Below are 20707 nucleotides of genomic sequence, written 5' to 3'. Positions count from 1 at the left end.
TTCACTTCGCTGAAAAAACAAGCCGAAACACTGTTCCGACTGATTTATTGTGAGAGAAAAACACTGTTCTGGTTGAAAAAACAAGTTGAAAAAGACAGATTATAAGAGAAGCGAACATGGCCTAAGGATTGAAATCCTAAGTATACAGGGGGTCCTCGGATCATTGCCGTCACCGTCGGACATAGCTTTTTTTTTTAATCAGTACCACTTTATTCATATATTAGAGTAATCGGTATAAACTCCATTCGAAGGAAAAAGCATCCAAACATGCCGCCCTACAGATTCATAAATTGAACTTTTAGCTAATCTATGAGCATTACCATTTGAGTTCCTGCTTTCATAGACAACCTCCACCAATGTGAAGCCATATCTACCTTAATCTCCTTGATGATGTGGCCATAGGGACTCATCCTCGGGCCATGCATATTCTTCACTATGTTCACGTAGTCGGTAGCAATCCTGACCTTCCGAAGCATGAGGTCACTCATGAGAGCTAGACCTTCTCTGTAGGCCAACAATTCCGTCGTCGCCGGATCTTAAACTCCTTCCATCACAATTGCAGACACTCCTGAAAAAGTGTCTGCTTCATCCCTTGCAATCGCTACCACCATCACAATGCAAGAATTCTTAGATAGTGCAACATCCACATTTATCTTCATCACTCCCCGAGGGGACGGGATCCAGCGAGGGTTGTTCTAGGCTGGCACCCCTATCTTCTTCTGCACATTTGGCGTAGCCAATTCTAAGTCTGCAATGAAGCACTCCACAAAATTGTGAGTCAATAACGGACTCTGGAAAATATTTTCATGTATAGCTTGTCGTCTCGCATACCAAACCAACCACATCGTGACTATCGGCCGCACAAGATCCTTATGCCGGAGAGCTGCGACTGCCTCTTGAAGCCAACCACGAGCATCACTATGCTGGCCTGAATAATAAACTCCAAGATCTCTTCGCCTTGTAACGTCCAACTTGACCATGTTGCACTCCACAAGGAGTGACGCCATGAATCTTGGCGACCACAGAAAGAACATCTACTGGTTTGTGCCATATGTTCCTTTGCTGTTACATCTCCCGTAGGTAATGGGTGCCTTGCAAGTCGTCAAAGGAAGACGCGGACTTTAACCTTTCACAAATTCGTCTAATCTTTTTGATCCGTCCTTACATCAAGCCTGCATGGATTATGATCGATTCAATTTGTTCTATTATCCCGATTGTTGACCAACATCCGGTATGCCGATCTAACAGAAAGCACCCCGCCGGACATACTCCCTCTGTCCCGTTTTCAGAGTTGTTCTGGCACGGTTGTAAACTGTCTTCATTCACTGTCTCTTCCATGCACATGGACACAGGCAGCATCCAGGTCCAAAGCATCTTCGATGCACCAGGTTCAAGGCTAGAACGACTCTGAAAAAGGGACAGAGGGAGTAGCTGGTTTCTCTTCTCTTACCCGTGTCCCTCCCCCAAGCCAAGGCCAACGGCAAATAGCACACACAGCGACCAACATTAATGGACCGAGTCAGTTGGGACCGCAATTTGGGCCGAAGTACTTCGTGTTGGGCTTGGGCTGCCTAGCCGCTCTCCTGGTGTCGCGTCGTCTCCTTGGCGTCCTGGGAGATCTTTTTGTTTTTTTTATAATCTCGCGCGGCAAGAATCGACTTTGGGAAGGGTTCTCTCTCTCCATCTAGGAGTACTAGTGTACTACTATCTTCCCAGTTGATGTGCTTCTTCCTCAATCCTCAGTTGACTTGAGCTGCAGTTTCGAGGCGGATTATTAATTGATGTGCTTCTTCCCATTTTGTTTGTAGCCTTTTCATCTCTTCCGAGTTCCCGACTATTGCTTCATCTCTCAACAACAAACCCCACTTTAACTCGAATATGCCGTCGCTAGATCTGAATCTAGCTTGGTCTGGGCAACCACCGCCGTCTTAGCGCCGCCACCGGTCCGGACATGCATGGCGCCATCCCGCCCCCATCGTCTTTTTCTTGGTGAGGTAGACCTCTTTACCATCCAAATCGACCTGTTAATTACTTCTGCATTTTTTTTAATTTTCCATCGGTGAATCATCATTTTTTTTGAGATATTCAGACTCACGAACTCATTGCTGCATGATAAGTGAATTTATTAGATTCGATCAACCAGCAATTAATTAACTGCTACCCTTCTGATGGAACCTTCACACTAGATGTACATAAATGGTTCTGCTCGACTGCTCCCAAGCTCATTCTTCAGTACAGTACCTTCACACTAGATGTACATAAATGGTTCTGCTCCCAACATTGTCGTTAGTTACCAGTTTTTAGATTAAGGAAAAAACATCCGGCCTCCAACATTCAGCAAGTGAATGTGTACAGCCACACGATACAGAAACAGCACTAAGGCCAAACCGAAAACCGGTTACCCTTTAGCTAGTAAGTACAGGCACGAGCAACTGCTCTTCGACAGATTATTCATGGCTATCGATGCGATCCTAATCACCTTGAATGATCTAATTTGGTTGGTTTTATGATAACAAAATCACGCAGGACGATTGATATGGTTCAATTTGGTAATCTGGTGCCATTTCTGTGAAATCAATTCGATGCAGGTTGTTCTGCCACAAGCATGAAAGACCAAAGGATGTTAAAGGGAAAGCAAAGCTCACTGACCTGACTGACAAGTGGATTTGCTTCCGAGGAACAAAGTATCTGCTTCAGACTCAGAGCTTCACTCGTGCAACCTTGTGAATGGAGGCTATTGTTGTTACTGCAGCAGAGGGTGCTGTGAAGACATTGCTGGGAAAGCTGGGCTCTGTTCTTGCTCAACAAAACCAACTTGTTGGTGGGGTCCGAGGTGAGCTGCAATATATCAAGGATGAGCTCGAGAGCATGAACGCCTTCCTCCAGAACCTTGCGACTGCTAACAGCCATGACGTCCAAGTTAAGATATGGATGAAGCAAGTCAGAGAGATGGCCTATGATGCTGAGGATTGCATTGATGAGTTTCAACACCACTTTGGTGGCTCCCGTGGAGATGGCATTATGGGGTTCTTACGTAGAATGAAGTATATTTTGTCCGCTCTGAATGCCCGCCATCGAATTGTCATGCAAGTGCAAGAGCTTAAGAATCGTGCTCAAGATGTTAGTGACAGGTATGCAAGGTACAGTGGTGCTAATGCTATTGCTGCTGCCTCTGGCTTGCAAGGCTCTGCCATTTCAACCTCAAACTGTTTAGCCCTTGATCCTAGGCAAGCAATTGGTTTCATACAGGAAGGTCTTCTCGTGGGAATCGATAAACGGAGGAACAGGCTCCTCAAATATATAATGGAAGACTACGGAAAACAGTTAAGGGTAATTTCTATTTTTGGCTTTGGAGGGTTAGGCAAGACTACTATAGCCAAGGCAATATGTGATAGTCCACAGTCAAAGAGTGGTCAGTTCCAATGTCAAGCTTTTGTTACGGTCTCCCAGAAATTTGATCTAAAGGCAATATTGAGAGACATCCTTGGGCAGCTCATTCCACATGGTTCTAATCAACATGTCAACTCAGACATACTAGATATTCAGGATGAGCAACTCGAAGGTTTTGAGGTGTGGGATGTGAAAAGACTGGGTGACAAACTGCGTTCGTATTTGGATGACAAAAGGTACCTCATTGTTTTTGATGATATTTGGTCTGATTCAGCTTGGGACAATTTTAAGTTCTTTTTACCAAGGAATCATTTCGGTAGTGTAATAATTGTTACTACAAGGATAAGAAGTGTGGCTAATTATTGTTCTCATCTCAAACATGACTGTAGTTATGAAATTGAACCCTTAAATCAGATAGAAGCGAAAGAACTGTTCTTCAGGAGATTATTTGGTCAAGTAGATGTCTGCCCTCAAAACTTGCAGAAAGTTTCAGAAGACATTTTGAAGAAATGTGGTGGTATGCCTCTGGCCATCAATAGTATAACAGGGATTTTGGCTAGTAGGGCAGTCAAGAGTTTGGTGGAATGGCAGACCTTACATAACTCTCTTGGCTCTGAGTTGGATAATGCCTCAACCATGGAGAAAGTAAAGCATGTACTACTATTGAGTTATAGTGATTTGCCTTACCATTTGAAGACTTGCTTCTTGTATTTCAGTATCTTTCCAGAGGACTACAAGATTAGAAGGAAAAATGTTATCCAGCGATGGGTGGCGGAAGGCTTTGTATCTGAGAAGCGGGGGCTATCTGCAGAGCAGGTTGCTGAGAGCTACTTTGCAGAATTTATCAATAGGAGCATCATCCAACCTATTGATATAAGTGATAGTGGAAAAGTTAAAACTTGTAGGATTCATGACGTAATGTTGGAGGTCATCGTCGGGCTGTCAGTTGAGCAGAACTTTGTATCACTTATGGGGGATCAATATGTAAGGACTTCCCATGATAAAGTTCGACGGGTTTCCTTACATGGCAGTGGGTCGTACAATCTATCAACTAGCTTGGAATTGTCACATGTTCGATCGCTAAGCTCCTTTGGAGATATGCCAGGAGTTGTCTGTTTCAACAAGGCGAGATTTCTTAGAGTGGTGGATCTGGAAAACTGTGAATTTCTAAGGAATCATCACCTTAAACAGATCTGTGCATTGTTCCAACTTAAGTTCTTGAGTTTAAGAAACGGGCACAACATAAATAGGCTTCCAAGAAATATACGGAATCTGAAGAGCTTGAAAACTCTGGATTTAAGGGGGACATGTGTGGATGAGTTGCCTGGTAGTCTCACTGAGCTTAAGCACTTGGAACATTTTCGTTCAGGGTATACCTACTTGCCGTTCGGCTTTGGAAAAATGAAAAGCATACAGTCCTTGGGGTTGATAGAGATCTCAGATGACACATCTTGGAGGATACAGGAGATTGAATGTTTGGTGCAACTAAAGAAGCTTCGGATACGGTCACGCAATGGTCTGAACAAGGAGAACTGGGAGTCTCTACTTGCAGTCATTGAGAAGCTGAGCAGGTCCCTCGTGTCCCTGTCAATTGAAACAGATGGGAGGACCTTTTGTTTGCCACTTGATTTCGCATCCTCCCCACCGCTGCTCCTACAAAGCTTCCTACTCTATGAAAAACTAGAAGCGTTACCGAGTTGGGTTGCGTCGCTGGATAACCTTGTCAAGTTAACTCTTGGTGGCACCCAATTGAAGGATGATGACATCCAAGTTCTCCAGAAGCTCCCGAGACTGTTCTCTCTGAGGCTGTGGTTTGCATTTGCTACAAAGCACTTTGTTGTAGGATGCTCTGGGTTTCCCAATCTTCAACTACTTGCAATTCAAGGTTGGGATGGTCCTCTTGAAATGACTTTGGAGGAAGGATCTATGCAGAAGCTCCACAAACTTGTGCTGGTGGTGGCATACCGTAGTAGTACGCTGAAGAGTGTTAAAGGGGTACGGTATCTCCAAAGTCTTCAAACAGTTGAAATAAGAGGTAAATCTACTGAACCTATGGAAGCTCTGTTGCAAGAGTTCAGAGCTGAAGCAAGCCATCTTCCTCACCATCCTACAGTAATTTTTAAGAAGGTTTGAAGCCACGTGTGTATCTATCAATGATAATGCTTGTCCTGAGAATTTGTTCTTGCATGTGGTGTCTCTTAGCGTTGGACTCACATGTCACACTGATTTTTCATGTTCCCTTCGATCTTCGGAACAGGGATCCTTTAGAACTGGGGATACATTTATCATTGTTTTTAAGTTTTATTGATGCAGTACCTTGTATTAATTCAGCTGTTGATTAATCATTGAAGACTTCAGTGATAGATAAAATATCTTTGGTTGATGTTTTGGCCACCTTCATCTTTTGGGCTATTTATGTTGAATATCGTATGCAACATAACATGCTCGGCACGAATACATGGCGGCACGGGGATACCTATTGGACGATCCCTCATCATATGACATCTCATCACTACGATTCTGTATCTTCAAGTTGGGGTGGTGTAGATGGTGACTACAACTGATGCAGTAAGAGCATCAGGAATTCAGGATAGGCTGATGGCAGTGGTAGCGCTATATCCAGACACCTCTCACAAACCTGTATATTGAACTGGGACGAAATTGATGGTGACTACAACAGATGCACTCATTTGCAGGCTGCAGCTTGCTAAACTCCCGATAACAGTTTCTATAGCATCATTTCCTTCCGCCAGGTCCATAAATACCATGAACAACGTCAATCTATAGGTGCCACTATGAAGAAAACTGAAGGCGCTTCAAAGGTCACAACGACATCAATGAGGCAACATGCGTAATTTTCAAGCATCATCAACAATGATGGAGAAGTTGCATACAAAATGAATCCAGAATGTTTCCTCAGGAAAGCACGGCTTCTCCCAAATATGTTATTGGCAAAATGTTCAAGTGTTTTCATCAAACCATTCACATCTAAAAGAGATTATCTACTAATAAAAAAGGAAACTGTTACAAGTAGATTTATATCTCACCAGTAAAATCGCTTACGAGTTTCAGTAATCATCAATGCAGGGAAAAAATGCGAACTTTAATCTCAAAAATACGAATATGTACAAGCAGAAATTGTATTAAAAGAGGGCTACTAGATAAACTAACTAGCACCTACATAGGAGCGCTACCATAAATGGAAGTCAAGACAGAGGCGTATTGTCAGAAATGCACGGCACCACTTGTGCAGAATGTGCTGACTGCTGAGAGTGGAACCAAATTTTATCCACGTTCAATGTGTAGAAGCAGTCACCCGGTAATAAACTTTACCAACCTAGACGAAAGGATGAATTATGTCTGAAGTTATAAGTTGGCACTGGATTCAGTAACCAACAGAAGTTATAGAAGCTTAGTAAATCAAGATGAACAGTGAAAACTTGGGGGCCCGAATCCTACAAAAGAAATCCAGAAAAGTTTATCAATACACTTGAAATTCATATGGTAAACTCATTCTACCTTGCACTAAATTCACTAGCTACATCGACTTACAGTCTGGTATATTGAACATGAGGTGATAGTGTTACAGTGGTTTACATGGTACAAGTACAACAAAGCAACATAATGCACAGTCAGCGAGGGAACTCTGTAGAGTATATCATTTCTTGCTCCATGGTATAACAGCAAGGCCATTTTCAGCTGTCTTGTTCATAGTCAGGGGAGTAGATTTATACTCTGAAGATAATAACTGTTTGGTTTCTCTCCCCCTTTTTGACTCCTCTTTGTATGTTCTAGATATTTTAGCTCTTAGGAGTTGCAATCTTAATTCCACTTCTTTCATTTTAGGTCTCTGTTCTCCTTTAGGCCTTAAACAATCTCCGCAGCCAAGGTAATCTCATCAACATCACTTTGGCTAGCTTCCTCTAGAACTTGGCAATCCACCAAATCCATAGTAGTTTTATCTCTAAGCACTTCAAGGAAATAATGACACAAGTTCTGCTTTTCACCAAGGCGGTTGAGGAAAATTGGCTTCTTCCTTGTTAGGAGCTCAACAAGTATCACGCCAAAACTATAAACATCACTCTTTTCAGTTAATTGGTCTGTATAGTAATACTCAGGATCTAGGTAGCCAAATGTCCCCTGCACAGCTGTAACCGCACGAGTCTGATCAATGGAAATGGATCTGGAAGCACCAAAGTCTGAAACCTTTGCAGTGAAGGCATCATCCAAGAGTATGTTAGTTGATTTCACATCTCTATGAAAGATTGGCATAGCAGCAGAAGAATGGAGGTAAGAAAGTGCCCCAGCAGCCTCTAGAGCAATCCTGATACGGTCCTCCCATGTTAACAAGCATTTGGCACTCAGATTGCCATGAAGAAGATCATGAAGTGTGCCATTAGAGATGAATTCATATACGAGAAGCGGCACCTCAGATTCAAGGCAACAACCAAAAAGTTTCACCACATTGCGATGAATTATCTGTGACAGGATGGCCACCTCATTAGCAAATTGGTCGATCTCACTCTGCTCCACAATTTTAGACCTTTTGATGGCGACTACCCGCTGGTCAGATAAATGTGGCAGAACCGCCTAATCTAATGCCTCTCAGGAGTACTTGTCTTTCATTAAACACTAAGTACCCAAGGGAGGACACTACATTACGCGGTTCCGTCGAGCACACCCTAAGGGAGAACCTGAAAATCCACATTTTTTCATCAAGATCACAAATGAGAGAATAAAGCTTACAACAATTTAGCCATTTCTTATGTCACTTTTCATGCAACATCAGAGTATAATATTTATGGATTATAACAGCAGGATATACCTGAAAGCATCTAGGCCCCTAGTTGGGTTTCGGTGATTAATGACAATACGAGATTACTATGACTAATGTGTGTTTTGCAGAGGCAATTTAAGTTAGGTCATGGTAATGACAATTGATTGGGCAATCATGGTTGTCATGCCCCTACGATGAAAATCATTTCGATTTTTAAAGGATGGACGACAAGGTTAAGGATGGATTAGTTCTAAGTGTCGTTTAGTGTTGAAAAGACACATAGAGTAGTTTAGGACTTTGTTTTTTCTTTGACCGTACTATTAAGGGGGGTATGGACTAGTAGCTTGACTTAGGTGAGTCTAGTGGGTTAGGTGTGGTGCACACTTATCAAATCTAGCACCAGGTAACTCAGGAATAGCCCTAAGATCAATTGGAGCAAACTTCATTCACATATGATTTCGAGTTGGAAGTGAATGGAGGGTCAAATGACTGACCGGACGCTGGTCTGGTTGTGATCGGACGCTGAAGGGTGAGTCCGGTCAGTTCATTTGATCAACTGGAGCCGTCTGGTTGCGACCGGACGCTGAGTGAAAAGTGACCGGATGCTGGTTAGGATCCGGTAACTGACCGAACGCTGAGCTGCGAAGTGACCAGACTCTCGGTGCTAACGTCCGGTCAACATTAGTAAGGTTCTAGAGAGCGTTTTTCATGACCGGACGCGTTCGGTCAGTGCTGTCCGGACGCAGGTCAGAGTCCGGTGAAAACTTAACGGCTCTTTCTGACATAGTGGCGGGGATAACTGACTAGAGCATCCGATCATCCTGATTGGAGCGTCCGATCACCCCGCAGAGTGATGACTCAGCCTCCAAATATTATGTTTTGAATGACAGGGTATAAATACTTACTCTACTTGTCTACAGGAGTAGGATTGGAACCTAGAATGCAAAACTTTTGTGCGGTAGAACAATAGAAACACATTCTAGGCACAATGAGTGAAGTGGGCTAAGTGTAGGGTTTAATTATTACAAAGAATTTTAGAATTAGCCCAATTCACCTCCCCTCTTGGGCATCTTGATCCTTTCAATTGGTATCAGAGCCTCGTGCTCACTAAATTAGGCTTAACCGCATAGAGAAAGATGTCTCACGGGGATGGACCTTCTTCTATCTTTGAGGGAGATGATTTTTCTTATTGGAAAATCCGCCTGGAGGCTTATTTAGAAGCCTTAGATGTTGGAATTCTTAGAGCCGCCTCACAAGGATTCCCAAAACCTAAGGAACCCACAAACCTTCAAGGCGATGAAGTTAATTACGAGAAATAGAATGCAAAAGCTAGAAACACCATCTTTAGAGGCCTTTGCAAAGATGTGTTTAACCGTGTGCGGAACCACAAGGACGTCTATGCACTATGGTCGGACATTTGTGTGCTCCATGAGGGAACAAAGAGTGAGCGTGAGAAACGCTATCATCTTATCATGAAAAAGCTTAATTCATTTGAGATGCTTCCTAAAGAAAGTGCTAATGAGATGTACTCACGCTTAAATGTTCTTGTAGAGGAAGTCAATGGGCTTGGACTTACACAAATGCAACCATCCGATATTGTAAAAAAGATCTTGAGTGTCCTCTCCATTGACAAATATGGCATATTATGACCGTGCTTCATCAAGGTGATCTTTCCACCGCTACACCAACTCAAATCTTGGGAAAGATCAATGCACATGAGATGTATATGCACATCACACCACAAGATGGCTCTTCTTCTTCTACCAAGAAGAAAGACTTGGCATTTAAGGCTAGCCAAGAGAAGAAGGGAAAAGCAAGAGTTGATCATGAGAGCTCAAGTGATGATGAAATTGATGATGCAAGTCTTGCTCTCATGGTGAGAAAGACCGCCAAGATGCTTAAGAAGCTCAACAAGAACGGCGTCAAGTTTAATGGCAAAAAGAAGAAATTCTTCACTAGCAATAGAAGGAAGCCCATCTCGAAGATGGATTGCTATAATTGTGGAGAACTTGGTCATCTAGCACATCAATGCCCCAAGCCAAAGAAAGATAAATACAAGAATAAGTACAAGGGCAAGAAAGATGATTCAAGTGATGAAGATAATGATGAGAAGAAGAAAAACAAGCCATAAAAGAAGAAAGATGGCAAGAAGAAATATTTCCACAACAAGAAGAAGAATGGCAAGGCATACATTGTTGGTGATTGGCTCACCTGATATTGATTTATCAAGTTGCTCATCCGATGATGAAAGTGAGAACGAGAAGGTGGCCACCATTGTAATTGTCTCTTCACTATCTTCATCGACACCACCGCCGTCATCCTCTACACACCTATGCCTTATGGCCAAGGGTGATCGAAATGTACAAAATAATGATGGTAGTAGTGGTGATGATCATGCTAGCAATGATGATAGTGATAGTGATGATGAATTTGAATCACCTTCCTATGATGATCTTGTCAAGTTGCTTAACCAATATACTAAAATTATTAGAAAGACAAGAGCTAAAAATAAAAAGCTAGAACTTGAGAATGATTCTCTCTTAGCTAAATTTGACGTAGTGGAAAAGGCTAGTGTTGAGCTTAGAGAAGAAAATAAAACTATGTCATACAAACTCAAGGAGCTCAAATCCTCAAAAAAGGAGCTTAAAGAAAAACATGATAAACTTGAGGGGATACATAATGAGCTCATCACTAGCTACAATATGCTAAAAGAAGAGTACACAAATCTCAAGGTTAATCATGATAATCTTGTTGTCTCTCATGAGCTATTATCCAATGAGCCACATGATGCTACTAACTATGTTGTTAAGATTGATATAGCTACATCATGTGATGACTTAATTGTTGAGAGCATTGAACAAGTAACTAGTGGTAAAGGCAAGAAAGTGGTCGAGACCAACAACTATGATGAGTATGTCAAGCTCAAGAAAGATCTTGAAAAGCTATCAACCACCAACACTATTGTGATAGAGAACCTTGATCATGATTATGATATAGCTCTTGAGAATGAGATGCTCAAAGAAGAGAACAAAAGACTCAAGATGAAGAAAAATCATGTTGAGCTCAAAGAAGAGAACGAGAAGCTCAAAGAAGAAAACAAGAGATTCAAGATGGAGAAAAATCATGATGCACTTAAAGAAGAGAACAAGAAGCTCAAGTTGGAGAAAGAATATCTCAAGACTGACTTGAGCAAGTTCACAAGAGGTCAATATCTCCAAAGTGAGCTACTCATGAACACCATAATGAAGATGGATAGAAGTGGCATTGGGTATTTGGCACATCAAGAGAAGAAAGCTCAAGCACAACACCAACAACAACACAAGTTAAAGCCAAAGCTAAAGAGGTGTTTTGAGTGTGGATAGAAGGTCACTTTGCCCATGAGTGTTAAACTCCACCACCACAACCCTTCCCTAAGCATGCTAGACCCTTTGCTTTCAATGCTCATTACATGCTTAGGAAGGACTCTAGTGGAAAAATGAAAGTCATGTTCATAGGACCTCCCAACAAGAATAGGCCTAAGAAAATTTGGGTTGCAAAGACACTTGTTGAGAAAGTCAAAGGCCCTCAACAAGTTTGGGTCCCTAAACAAGCTTGATCTCTTGTGTGTAGGTGAACTACAAGACCAATGGAAGTCATTGGGCAATTGATAGTGGTTGCACTCAACATATGACCGGTGATCCTCATATGTTCACCTCACTAGATGAAGAAGTAGATAGCCAAGAAAGAATTACATTTGGTGACAATTCAAAGGAAAAAGTTCAAGGATTGGGCAAACTGGCAATATCAAATAATCATTCAATTTCAAATGTGCTATATGTCACTTCATTGAGTTTCAACTTGCTATCCATTGGTCAATTGTGTGATCTTGGCTTTCAATGCTTGTTTACCGAGAAGGAAGTGGTTGTATCTAAGAAAGATGATGATCAAGTCATATTTAAGGATTTTAGATACAACAACCTATATCTAGTGGATTTCACCTCCAAAGATGCTAACTTGAAGACATGTCTATTCACCAAAACATCACTTGGGTGGCTATGACATAGAAGACTTGCTCATGTTGGAATGAGCTCACTCAAAAAGCTTATGAAGAATGAATTGGTGAGAGGGTTGAAGGATGTGAAATTTGAGAAGAACAAGCTTTGTAGTGCATGTTAAGCCAGCAAGCAAGTTGCAAACACTCATCCTATAAAAGTTTACATGTCAATAACAAGAGTGCTAGAGCTTCTTCACATGGACCTATTTAGACCAACAACCTACAAGAGTTTGGGAGGAAATCTCTATTGTCTTGTGATTGTTGATGACTACTCTAGATATACATGGGTGTTCTTCCTTCATGACAAGACCGAAGTTGCATCATGTTTCAAGAAGTTTGCCAAGAGAGCACAAAATAAGTTTGAAGTGAAGCTCAAGAAGATAAGGAGTGATAATGGAAAAGAGTTTGACAACACAAACATTGAAGCTTATTGTGATGAAGTTGGAATCAAGCATGAGGTCTCTGCAACATACACTTCTCAACAAAATGGTGTAGTAGAGAGAAAGAACTGGACACTTATCACACTTGCAAGAACAATGCTTGATGAGTACAACACACCCGAAGATCTATGGGTGAAAGCTATCAACACCGCATGTTATGCATTCAACCGCCTATTCCTTCAAAAGTTTCTTAACAAGACACCTTATGAGTTGCTCAATGGGAAAAAGCCAGACGTCTCTTTCTTCTAGGTGTTTGGATGCAAATGCTACATCTTAAGAAGCGGCAACACCTAGGGAAGTTTTAAAGACGTTATGATATTAGCTTTCTTGTTGGTTACTCATCAAAGTCCAAAGCATATCGAGTATTTAATCATGCTACCGGCTTGGTTGAAGAAACATATGATGTGGAATTTAATGAATCTAACGGCTCCCAAGGAGCACATGAGAATCTTGATAATGTAGGTGATGAACCATTGAGGGAGGCTATGAAGAACATTCCGGTTGGAGACATCAAGCCCAAAGATGATGAAGATGATGTACAAGTGATTGATCTACATTCTTCATCAAATGTGCCACAAGATGGTGATAAAGATGGGAGACTAGAAAATAAAGATACTCATGTCTCTCATGATCAAATGGTGGCACAAGCTCAAGATGTTGATGCTCCACAACCTCCCCCTCAAGTGCTTAATAGAAGAAATTCACCCCTACTACAAGCTTACCCACAAGATCTCATCATAGGGAGTCCTTCAAAGGGTGTAATGACTCGCTCTCAAAAACTTGCTTCATTTATTAAACATCACTCTTTTGTCTCTTGTGTTGAACCTAAAAATGTAGAAGAATCTCTTTAAGATTTCGATTGGATAAATGCCATGCATGAAGAGTTGAACAACTTCACTCGCAATGAAGTTTGGACTCTTGAAGAGCGACCATAAGGTGCAAGAGTCATTAGTACAAAGTGGGTGTTCCGCAACAAGCAAGATAATCAAGGCATTGTAGTGAGGAACAAGGCAAGACTAGTTGTAAAGGAGTTCTCTCAAGTTGAAGGGTTGGATTTTGGAGAGACCTTTGCACCGGTTGCAAGACTTAAAGCCATTCGTATCCTCCTTGCATATCCATCGCATCATAAAATGAAATTATACCAAATGGATGTTAAAAGTACATTTTAAATGGCTTCATAAATGAATTAGTCTATGTTGATCAATCTCCCAGGTTTGAAGACCCTAGATATCTTAATCATATTTATAGGATATCCAAGACGTTATATGGGCTTAAGCAAGCCCCAAGAGCTTGGTATGAATGTCTTCAGGATTTCCTCATTGAGAAGGTCTTCACCATTGGGAAGGTCAACACCACACTATTCACCAAGAAGCTTGATGAAGAGATCTTCATTTGCTAAGTATATGTTGATGACATCATATTTGGATCTTCAAATGGAGACTATTGCAAAGAGTTTGGTGAATTGATATCGAAGGAGTTCAAGATGTCAATGATTGGAGAGCTTACATTCTTTCTTGGTTTTCAAGTCTAGCAAATAGAGAAGGGATTTTCATCTCTCAAGAAAAGTATACCAATGATCTTCTCAAGAGGTTCAAAATGGATGAATGTAAGCCAATCAAGACACCAATGCCATCCAATGGACATCTCGACCTAGATGAGGGAGGTAAAATAGTTGATCATACTCTCTACCACTCTATGATTGGTAGCTTGTTATATTTGACCGCATCTAGGCCCGACATCATGTTTAGTGTGTGTATGTGTGCTAGATTTCAAGCTAATCCTAAGAAAGCTCATTTGGTTGCCGTTAAAAGAATCCTTAGGTATCTTAAGCACACACCAACAATTGGCCTTTGGTATCCCAAAGCAGCTAGATTTCAACTAGTTGGCTATTCCAATTTGGATTATGTCGGTTTGCAAAATTGATAGGAAAAGCACATCCAGAGGGTGTCATTTGCTTGGTAGATCACTAGTGTCTTGGTCCTCCAAGAAGCAAAATAGTGTGGGCTTGTCCACCGCCAAAGCAAAATACATTGCCATGGGTGCTTGTTGTGCACAAATTCTTTATATGAAGCAAACTTTACTAGACTATGGTGTAGTTCTAGAAAAAGTACCTCTTTTGTGTGACAATGAGAGCGCGGTAAAGCTTGCTAATAATCCGGTTCAATATTCTCGCACCAAGCACATAGATATCCGCCATCACTTTTTTAGAGATCATGTTGCTAAAAATAATATATCACTAGAAGGTGTAAGGATCGAGGATCAATTGGCGGATATCTTCACTAAACCGCTAGATGAGGCGACATTTTGTCGGTTGAGAAATGAGCTCAATGTGCTTGATTTTAGTAACTTCACTAGAAAATGAGCTTGTGTTGTCCCTTGCATTGCATTGTAATATACAACATGTTTACTTTTTTGTAATGCATTTAGGGCTTGTCTAACATGGTTAAGATTATCGCCGAAAAGCGTGTGAAGAAGCTTAACCTTGGATCAAACTTGACAAGCAACTAGAATTACTTTCAAGTATGGCATTGCATATGCATGTGTGTTGCTTTGTCATTTCCTTTTGGTTACCCTTTTATTGCCTATTTTCTTAAAAATAATTATAGCCTATGGCAAAATATTTTAAAAATTTTGAGGGTTTGAGAGAGGTTATTCATATCAGTCCCAATTGGTGTTTATTTGGGTTTTATTAAAGTTGGGACTTGATTGCGAATAGGCAGCACGAAGGAACATTGAAGAATCGCTAAAAATGACGACCGAACTCTGGATTCCCGTGTCCGATTAGTTCATAGGAGGTGAACAGAAGCGTAGATGAGTGACCGGACGCTGAAACAGTGATCATCCTGCATCTGGTGTGAAGGTGTCCCTACGTTCGGTCAATTAAAGAAGGAGCTATCTGTGCTGAATGGACTCTGGCTGCGTCCGATCAAGGGTAACCGGATGCGTCCGGTCGCAACTTGAGAGGTTTTGGACCTCTCTGTTGTTGACCAAACACTAAGTGGCAGCATCCGGTCGTTGCCACCGGTGTGTCCAGTCAGTAGAAGTCATGTGGATCTAATACCGCTTTCCTTTTCTTATCCGACACGGGGGGCCACCATATATACCTAATCTCCATACGCCAATTTGACCTTGCATCGCCCGTACCTGCACCAACTTCGCTGTTGCAGCCATCCTCGCCTACGCCGCATGCCAGTGCCCTAGCCGTGCCTCCGCCGCTGTGCCTGCTCCATGCTCCCACACCCGCACTATAGCAGTGCCGCCGTGCCTGCACCGACCTCACACGCTTTGCATCGACATGCCCGAGCCAACATCATAAGCCCCGCGCCACCGTGTCCGCGCCAGCGTCACCACCTGAGCCATCACCTAGCCATGCCCCGCACTGTCGTGCGCATGACCACCTCTATCATCGCACTGCCGCATTCACGTTGGTGCCCTAGTCTATCTCTGCCACCGCGTCTTCTCGGCCGCCGCATCACAAACCCTAACCCTAGCCTTTGCCAATCCCAGGTGGTGCCCCATAGTTTGTTCATCTACTGATTGGTCGTCAGTTCACCAGTTCGTCAGGTAGCTAGCCATCGCCTCTAATTTCATATCTATTGCTTGCTTCTTAGGATTTCATACATCTAGATGTATATTGTGATTATTTATATATCCTATCTGTTCCATCATGCAACGAGTCGATGTTCTTGAGGTTGTTTTTGCAGTGGTTAGTTAACTCGGGGCCAAGCCCACAAGTACGGATCAAGGCCAAGCCTCGCATGTGTCAGTTGGCAGTTGGTTCTTGTTAGTGGAATTCTCTATAGCTCCTATGATGGCACGTGTTAAGAATGCCAAAGGTGGTCTAGGTGATGAGGATCCAAGGCCTCCGCCTTGCCTGACTGCTCAAGAAAAGGGAAAGGCAAAAAAGACCACGACAAAGAAGCAGAAAGCTTGTTGATGTGGAGTCTGAGAGAGCAGCAGCAGTGGCAGCCACCGCTGAGTGAGCAGAGAGAGGTGGAGCTAGGAGTGGTGTCCGTATTATAGACCAGCTATCACCAGCTCAGAGGGCTACCATCGAGAGGGTTGAGAGTCATCATGGTGGTCTAGCTAGGACTGTCATGTTTGGAGGACGGTGTGTCACTTTAGAGGAGACTCAGCCTTAGGGGGAGACTATTGAGCAGCAGACACAGCCAGCAGGGCAGTCAGAGGGTACCTAGTAGATAGAGCAGACTGAGGAGGCAGAGTAGACTGAGGAGATAGAGCAGGTGCCACAACCACAGCTTCGACACTCTGGTTGTACTCGAACTCAGGTGACATCGAGGCCTGAGGCACAGAGGAGGGGCTCTCGTCCACCTCCTTGACCACAGGGTATGCCTCTAGTGACTCACCTTGACTTGAGGGCAGCCATGGCCAAGCAGGTGCAGCAGCTTTGTTTTGTGCAGTTTGAGGACTAGTTTCCACCAAGGCAGGATGAGCGTGCTTCAGAGCACTTCTATACAGTACTGTAGGAGGATTTCTACAATGCATATCTAAATAGTGGAGTCACTTTCAGATCTCAGAGAATTTGCTCCATTGAGTCACTTGTAGCTAGATGCGAGCAGATTTGTCCCCATCTATCATATCTGCCAGGGTTGACAGACCTTCTTGGATGGACTAGCCGCTATGTTCCTTCATGGGTCCATGTGTTCTACTCTTCACTTTGGATTGACCCGAGGCACAGATTCATATACTTTGCATTTAGAGGCCATGACTACAGGCTATAGAGCTTGAGGGTCAGAGAGATTCTCAGGATTCTAGAGTCACCTATTTGCCTTCACGAGGTTTTCTATGCTCAGACAGAGCCTCCTAGATGCCCTCATGGTAGGCTTGTGCCACCCACAGATCTTGTCCAACCATGCTTCATAGAGCCATTTGGCGAGGGGTTGAGCAGGACACCACGGGACCTTACTCCTACAACTCAGCTTCTTAATGCTATCATGAGGAGGACTCTGCTCCTGAGGATGGGTTACCATGAGGGTTTGACTCACATTCAGCTATTGTTAGTGAATTCTTTGGTGCATCAGACCATTTTTTATATTTGGGAAGTCATACTTTTAGAGATGGAGGACACACTTGCTAAGGGTTTCAGAGGTCACCAACAACTGCCTTATGCTCACTGGATTACCTTCTTAATTAGAAAGGCAGTTACTCAGAAGTCCCCAGAGATGATGGCAGAGTACATAGGTGCCACTACTGAGTTTCCTCCATATAACATGACTCAGATGCTCTGCCATAGTGGTGCGAGGACACCTCGCTAGCCAAGTCATTGCCTAGAGGTCCCAGAGACAACAACCTAGTAGGATGAGATCATTAGGGGCATTGTAGCGATAGAGGAAGAGTAGTTAGATGCTCAGTAGGAGGGTGTGGTCTAGAGTGACCCTAGTGATAGTTTTGATGATGACTATCAGCCTATTCCTCAGATGCCTTCTCGACCACACGACAGAGAGGCCAGTGGCTCTAGCTTAGCACCACCACAGCCAATGCAGATAGATCCTGCTCTTCTAGCAGTACTTGAGCGGATGAGGTAGGACCAAGCATGCCAGGCATAGGAGACAACAACAGCACTTGTATAGGTTTAGGGTCGATAGGATGAGTTCTAGAGGCAGCAACAGCTAATGATCTAGCAGCAGTTACATGGTTTCATGTAGCATGTCTTTACTATTATCAGGGCAGCTCCTCCATAGTCTATACCTTAGATTGGCCAGCCTGCCACCACTTTAGTGACTCTAGCTGTATAGCCCAGTGGGCTTCAGAGTCAGGGACAACCAGCTACTCAGTTTGCTTCACCTACAGAGCAGGTGTCCCAGTGGTTTGCTTCGCCAGTGATAGCCTAGGGTCCTCACTTCACTCCCATTGTTACAGGCTTCACTTTGCCTCAGGGTTCCTCAGTGCTAGTGACTGACACCCTAGTATCTAGGAGTCTTGGTGTGACTTTTAGTGAGTTGATAGGGTAGCCTACACCTCTAGAGATGTGAGTCCCCGCCTCTACTATAGTTGCTCCTATTACCGGGACTACTGAGATGCTCCCATTATCTGTTGCATCATCAGAGCCACCTCCTACAGTGATAATTCTAGAGTCATAGGCTGTGCCAATTCCTGAGCAGACCTAGACCACTTCACCTTCACTTCCAGTGACACAGGGTCAGATTGCTTAGAGCTCAGGGTTAGAGGATGATGCTGCTAAAAGGTTCTAATGGCTAGAGGGGGGCTAAATAGCCTATTAAAAATTTCTACAACAACACTTAGCAAACCGGTTAGACAATTATGAGGCGAAGCAAGTGTTGCACTAGCCTACTAAAAATGTAAGCCACCTACCACAATTCTAGTTTATATTGTTTCTAACCACACAATGACTATGGCACTACACTAAATTAGTGTGCTCTCAAAGGCTAACTAAAGAGCCACACTAACCAAACTAACAAGCTCTCACAACTAGCTATACTAAAAAACTTGATAACTAGTTTGGGGTAATGTAAAGAGAGAGAGCAAGATAGTTATACCGTTGTGTCAAGGAATGAACCAATAAATCACAAGAATGAAGACCAATCACCTCATAATCAAATGATGACATAATGATTTTTTATCGAGGTTCACTTGCATGACGGCAAGCTAGTCCTCGTTGTGGCGATTCACTCACTTAGAGGTTCACGCGCTAATTGGCATCACATGCCAAACCCTCAATAGGGTGCCGCACAACCAACACAAAATGAGGATCACACAAGCTATGAGCAATCCACTAGAGTACCTTTTGGCTCTCCACCAGGGAAAGGTCAAGAACCCCTCACAATCACCACGATCGGAGCTAGAGACAATCACCAACCTCCGCTTGACGATCCTCGATGCTCCAAGCCATCTAGGTGGCGGCAACCACCAAGAGTAACAAGTGAATCCCACAGCGAAACACAAACACCAAGTGCCTCTAGATGCAAACACTCAAGCAATGCACTTGGATCACTCCCAATCTCACAAGGATGTTGAATCTATGATGGAGATGAGTGGGAGGGCTTTGGCTAAGCTCACAAGGTTACTATGTCAATGCAAATGGCCAAGAGAGTGAGCTAGAGTCGGCCATAGGGCTTAAATAGAAGCCCCTACAAAATAGAGCTGTTGTACCCCTTCACTAGGCACTGGTCGGGGTGACCGGACGCTCCAGTCAGATTGATTAGACGCACCCTGCCAGCATCCGGTCAATGGATGGCTGCCATGTCATCCCTCTCTTCAAATACTAAGTGCCCAATCCCAATGGTCAAGTGATGACCGGCCGCAGCATAGTGCCATGACCGGACACAGGACCCTAGTGTCTGGTCCCTTCCAGTAAGGTTCTAGCTACGACCGGATGCGTTAGTTAGATCATGATCGGACGTAGGACCCCAGTGTCCGATCATTTCTAGTAAGCCTCCACTCGCGACCAGACACGTCCGATCAAGCCCGACTAGACTCACCTAGCGTCCGGTCACACACTATCTTCTCTATGCACTACCATGTCAGTAGGACCGGACGCACTCATCTAGCGTCAGGTCACAAAGTGACCCAGCGTCCGATCACTCTGTGAAATCCTATCTTTTCTGTATAGGGCGCCGGTGGCACCATCGGACTGTACGCACTCCGCCGGTGAAGTTTCTTACCCTTGCTCAAATATGCCAACCACCAAGTGTATCACCTTGTGCACATGTGTGTTAGCATATTTTTATAAACATTTTCAAGGGTGTTAGCACTCCACTAGATCCTAAATGCATATGCAATGAGTTAGAGCATATAGTGGCACTTTGATAACCGCATTTCGATATGAGTTTCATCCCTCTTAATAGTATAGCTATCGATCCTAAATGTGATCACACTCACTAAGTGTCTTGATCACCAAAATAAAAATGGTTCCTACCACTTATACCTTTACCTTGAGCCTTTTGTTTTTCTCTTTCTTCTTTTCAAGTCCAAGCACTTGATCATCATCATGGCATCACCATCATCATGTCATGATCTTCATTTGCTTCACCACTTGGAATGTGCTACCTATCTCATGATCACTTGATAAACTAGGTTAACACTTAG

General features: G+C 43.2%; 1 protein-coding gene and 1 pseudogene across 3 annotated transcripts; one reads left to right on the top strand and one right to left on the bottom strand.

Annotated features, from left to right (window-relative positions):
* Positions 1-1743: 1743 nt before the first annotated feature.
* On the top strand, positions 1744-5716 carry LOC136494411 (disease resistance protein Pik-2-like). 3 transcript variants are annotated; one of them, XM_066490592.1, is made up of 3 exons: positions 1744-1994; positions 2589-3626; positions 3780-5716. In XM_066490592.1, the coding sequence occupies exons 2-3, from the start codon at positions 2728-2730 to the stop codon at positions 5521-5523; spliced, it is 2643 nt and encodes an 880-aa protein (XP_066346689.1). In that variant the 5' UTR covers positions 1744-1994; positions 2589-2727; the 3' UTR covers positions 5524-5716. The 3 variants fall into 3 exon arrangements, with proteins under 3 accessions (XP_066346689.1, XP_066346683.1, XP_066346674.1); XM_066490586.1 differs by having other exon boundaries at positions 1744-1989; positions 2589-5716; XM_066490577.1 differs by having other exon boundaries at positions 2589-5716.
* A 1306-nt stretch (positions 5717-7022) lies between these two features.
* Positions 7023-20707, bottom strand: part of LOC136463805 (wall-associated receptor kinase 4-like) — a 56326-nt pseudogene continuing 42641 nt past the window's right edge.

This window comes from Miscanthus floridulus, chromosome 1, assembly GCF_019320115.1.
Source record: "Miscanthus floridulus cultivar M001 chromosome 1, ASM1932011v1, whole genome shotgun sequence".
Classification (NCBI taxonomy): domain Eukaryota; kingdom Viridiplantae; phylum Streptophyta; class Magnoliopsida; order Poales; family Poaceae; genus Miscanthus; species Miscanthus floridulus.
This window is presented reverse-complemented; position numbering and strand designations above follow the sequence as displayed.